Source organism: Ranitomeya imitator, chromosome 6 (assembly GCF_032444005.1).
Source record: "Ranitomeya imitator isolate aRanImi1 chromosome 6, aRanImi1.pri, whole genome shotgun sequence".
Lineage (NCBI taxonomy): Eukaryota > Metazoa > Chordata > Amphibia > Anura > Dendrobatidae > Ranitomeya > Ranitomeya imitator.
In genome coordinates, this window is record NC_091287.1 from 274,999,245 (window position 1) to 275,002,688 (window position 3,444).

The following is a 3,444-nucleotide window of genomic DNA, read 5'->3' on the forward strand; positions in this document are numbered from 1 at the left end:
GGATCTCTATCACTTCTCTCTATAAATTTATTATTTGACGGCCTTTAGCATAATCCAGAGCCATGGCGACTTGATGGATGAACACTGTAGAAGATCGATCTTGTAAAAGCCTCAAAAAGTCCACCAGCATCCTCTCCTCCATTACTTTGATAAAATCAAGTCATCGGGTAGCTGATCTTCCTCTTTGTCTTGCTCCTTCTCTTCCCCCAATGATTGCACTTTTTGTATGATGTGTCCAAAGTAGGCAAGTCATAGCTTGATTATCTTTGTTTCAATTGACATTCTTGGCTTGATTTGTTCAATAAAACTGCTCTCTAAAGCTAGCATAAAAATGGTGACAGATTTCTTTAAAGTAAGTGATAAAACTTCTCAATCTTTTTTTTTTATATTCTTCCACCACTACATCTCTACCACATTTTTAGAGCAAGCTGTTCTGAAAATGATTATTCACGTTTTGTGGATATTAAAATTACTACTTTTTATTATTTTAAAATATTCCACCTCATTTATTTTCACATTGGCAAATTGTTCATTGTCATGAATATATTACAAAATGTATCAGAAATGATTTTCAAGGACAAATACAAACTTCTGAAAAATTTATACAAAGATTTTTTGAACTATTAAGAAAAGTTGGTTATCCCAGACTAGCACTGCTTTGAACCTTAAAATCTCCCACTGACAACATCACCATCAGCAACTGTTGTGTCCATGAGCGCAGTGGTTTGTGTCTCATTATGAGCCGTAAACCCGGGTGTATGCTCTCTAGTTTCATCATTGCAGCAGTTGGGGGCAAGGGTTCGGAAAAAGCAGTGATATTATCGATGGAAATGAAAGACCAAAATGTAAAAACTGTTTCAGAGTAGTAGGAGGAGGAATGGGCAGAACACTGTCAGGACTAATGTAATCCCACTGTGATTGAGATGAGTGATGTGCCACAAGTTCCATAACCTCTTCCACTATATACTCACTTACACACTTGTCAAATTCCAAGTGGGGCAATTGTTGCCTATGCACATAAAACTGGTGACAGTAGTGATATTGCTGTAGCTGCAATGGCTAACACAATCCTATTGCCAAAGGCCGTGCTTTGAGAATTTTGTCTTTTATATTACTTAGCCCATTGTCTTTGCAATTTTTTTATTGACATACCGTATATACTCGAGTATAAGCCAAGATTTTCAGCCCATTTTTTAGGCTAAAGGTGCCCCTCTCGGCTTATACTCGAGTCATTGTCCCAGGGGGCCGTAGAGGGAGGAGGAGCGGCAGGAGTGGTGGCTGTCACATCATACTCACCTGCTCTCGGCATGGTCTCAGCACTTCCCTGCTTCTCCGTTGGTCTGGGCACCTGCAGCTCTCTCTGTGTTCAGCAGTCACATGGTACCGCTCATTAAAGTAATGAATATGGACGCGACTCCACTCCCAAAGGCGTGGAGCACATAGGTGTCGAGCTCCCAGCACTGCACAGGGGGAATCTCAAACTATGTCCACTGCAGTTTCCCAATCTCCTTCAACCGCAGTGGAGCCTGCTCAGCAGAGACGTCGGTCCCAGCATCTGGCTCAAGCAGATACTGTGCATTTGGTTACAGCTGCCATTCCAGGCTTAGCCTTTGTAACCAGCATTGATCAGAGGCGAGCAGACATTCCAGGGACTAAGTCCTGCTTTTCTTCTACTGAGCATGCCCACGGGACGACCTCTCATTGGTGGTCCGGGGTCACATGCTCAGGTCTTGTGGAGGCTCCGATTGGAGCACTATCCAGGTCATGCAAGGCTACAGATATAAAAGGTTCAATTGGCCGCTCGGCCATGCACTAGTATAAATCAGTTATTGTGTGTGTGCGGCTGTGTGCCTGTTCAGGTGAAGCTCTGAATCATTCCCATCCCTAGTGTTGATGAATGCTCACAAATGTTGTAGCTGTCTAGCGCCAGTTAGTGCCATCCAGCACCAGGCATAACAGTTCTAACATTACACTAGCGCCAGGGTCTGACTTGTAATGGTGGACGAACAGCGACTACCGCGGTACATCCAGCAGCTGGAGGGCAGGTTGGTGGCTCTCGAGCATACAACCTCAGATGTGGATGTTACCGCAGTTGCTGTTCAGGCTGGTAGCGTGGCTGCAGATACTTTGTCCACTGCCAACCCTGCTCCGACATTATCCAGTCTCCCATTGCCATACAAGTTTGCTGGTGACAGTAAACTGTGTGGGGAATTCGTGAGCCAGTGTCCTATACATCTTGAGCTCATGGCTGCATGTTTTCCCACAGACTGGGCTAAGGTGGGTTTTATTATATCCCTCCTGTCAGACAGGGCATTTGAATGGGCAATGCCGCTGTGGGAGCGCGAAGATCATGTGGTGCAGAGTACTCCGCTGTTCTTGGGCACTCTGAAACAGGTCTTTTTGGGACCTCGTGTCATCAATGATATGGCGCTCCAACTGCTGGCATTGGCACATGGTTCATCCATGGTGAGTCATTTTGCTGTCCACTTCCGGACTTTGGCATCTGAGCTGGAGTAGCCGGATAAAGTCCTCATTCCTGTATTCTGGAGAGGACTGGTTGACCATGTGAAGGACGCTTTGGCCTCTAGGGAGATTCCTGCCACACTGGAGTAGCTAATAGTTATAACTACCTGCATCGATCTTTGTTTTAACAAGCGATGGTTGGAGTGAGAAGTTTCAGCTGGCTCCCACATTTGCCAAATCTCTGGAATCTCCGGTCCAGGCGTCCGAGCCACATGAGGCCATAGAGGTGTCATGAGCGGGGTCTAAGTCTCAGACCACACGTGCACTCAAGGTCTGTCCTGTCTGCCTGCAGTTGGGACATTATGCCAAGAAATGTCCCCAGCAGTCGGGAAAACGTCAGTGTCTAGTGGTTGTAGGAGGAGGTACACTAGACACGGTAACATTTTCCTCCAAATTGTCCTTTAAGGGGACAATTACTATAGGCTCATCCACTCATTCGGTAGGGCTTTGCGTGGATTCCGGGGCAGAGGGCAATTTAATGTCTTCTGCCTTCACCCAGCAACACGCAATACCTCTGGTGATGCTTGCCAAACCAGTGACCGTACCAGTGGTGAATGGGTCGACACTGCCCTCACAGAAAACACACCAGACCAACCCATTTACTCTTTCTATGTCACCACCCCAACAGGAAATTATCTCCCTGCTAGTCATTCCCGAGGGAATTGATGAGGTCCTGTTAGGGATACCAGCTACCAATCTCCTCATATAGGGTGGTCCTCAGGGAGAATTCTGGGATGGAGTGAATCCTGTAAGGGTAGATGTCTGAGGGAGTACATCCAGGTTACTATTACTGAAGTACCCGCAGATCTTTCCTCTCTCCCCAAGCACTATTGGCCTTATACGGACGTGTTCTTCAAGAGGGCTGCAGAGACTCTTCTGCCCCACCGCCCCTATGACGGTCCTATTGACCTCTTGCCTGGT

The 3,444-nt window shown here is 46.5% G+C and overlaps 1 protein-coding gene across 1 annotated transcript; it reads left to right on the forward strand.

Annotated features, from left to right (window-relative positions):
• The first annotated feature begins 1,995 nt into the window (after positions 1-1,995).
• Positions 1,996-2,517, forward strand: LOC138643362 (protein LDOC1-like). The gene has a single exon (XM_069732283.1). The coding sequence runs from the start codon at positions 1,996-1,998 to the stop codon at positions 2,515-2,517; it is 522 nt and encodes a 173-aa protein (XP_069588384.1).
• Positions 2,518-3,444: the final 927 nt, after the last annotated feature.

Bases quoted from the DNA above. Each gene is read 5' to 3' on its own strand.
- LOC138643362 (XM_069732283.1), top strand. From the start codon at position 1,996: ATGGTGGACGAACAGCGACTACCGCGGTACATCCAGCAGCTGGAGGGC.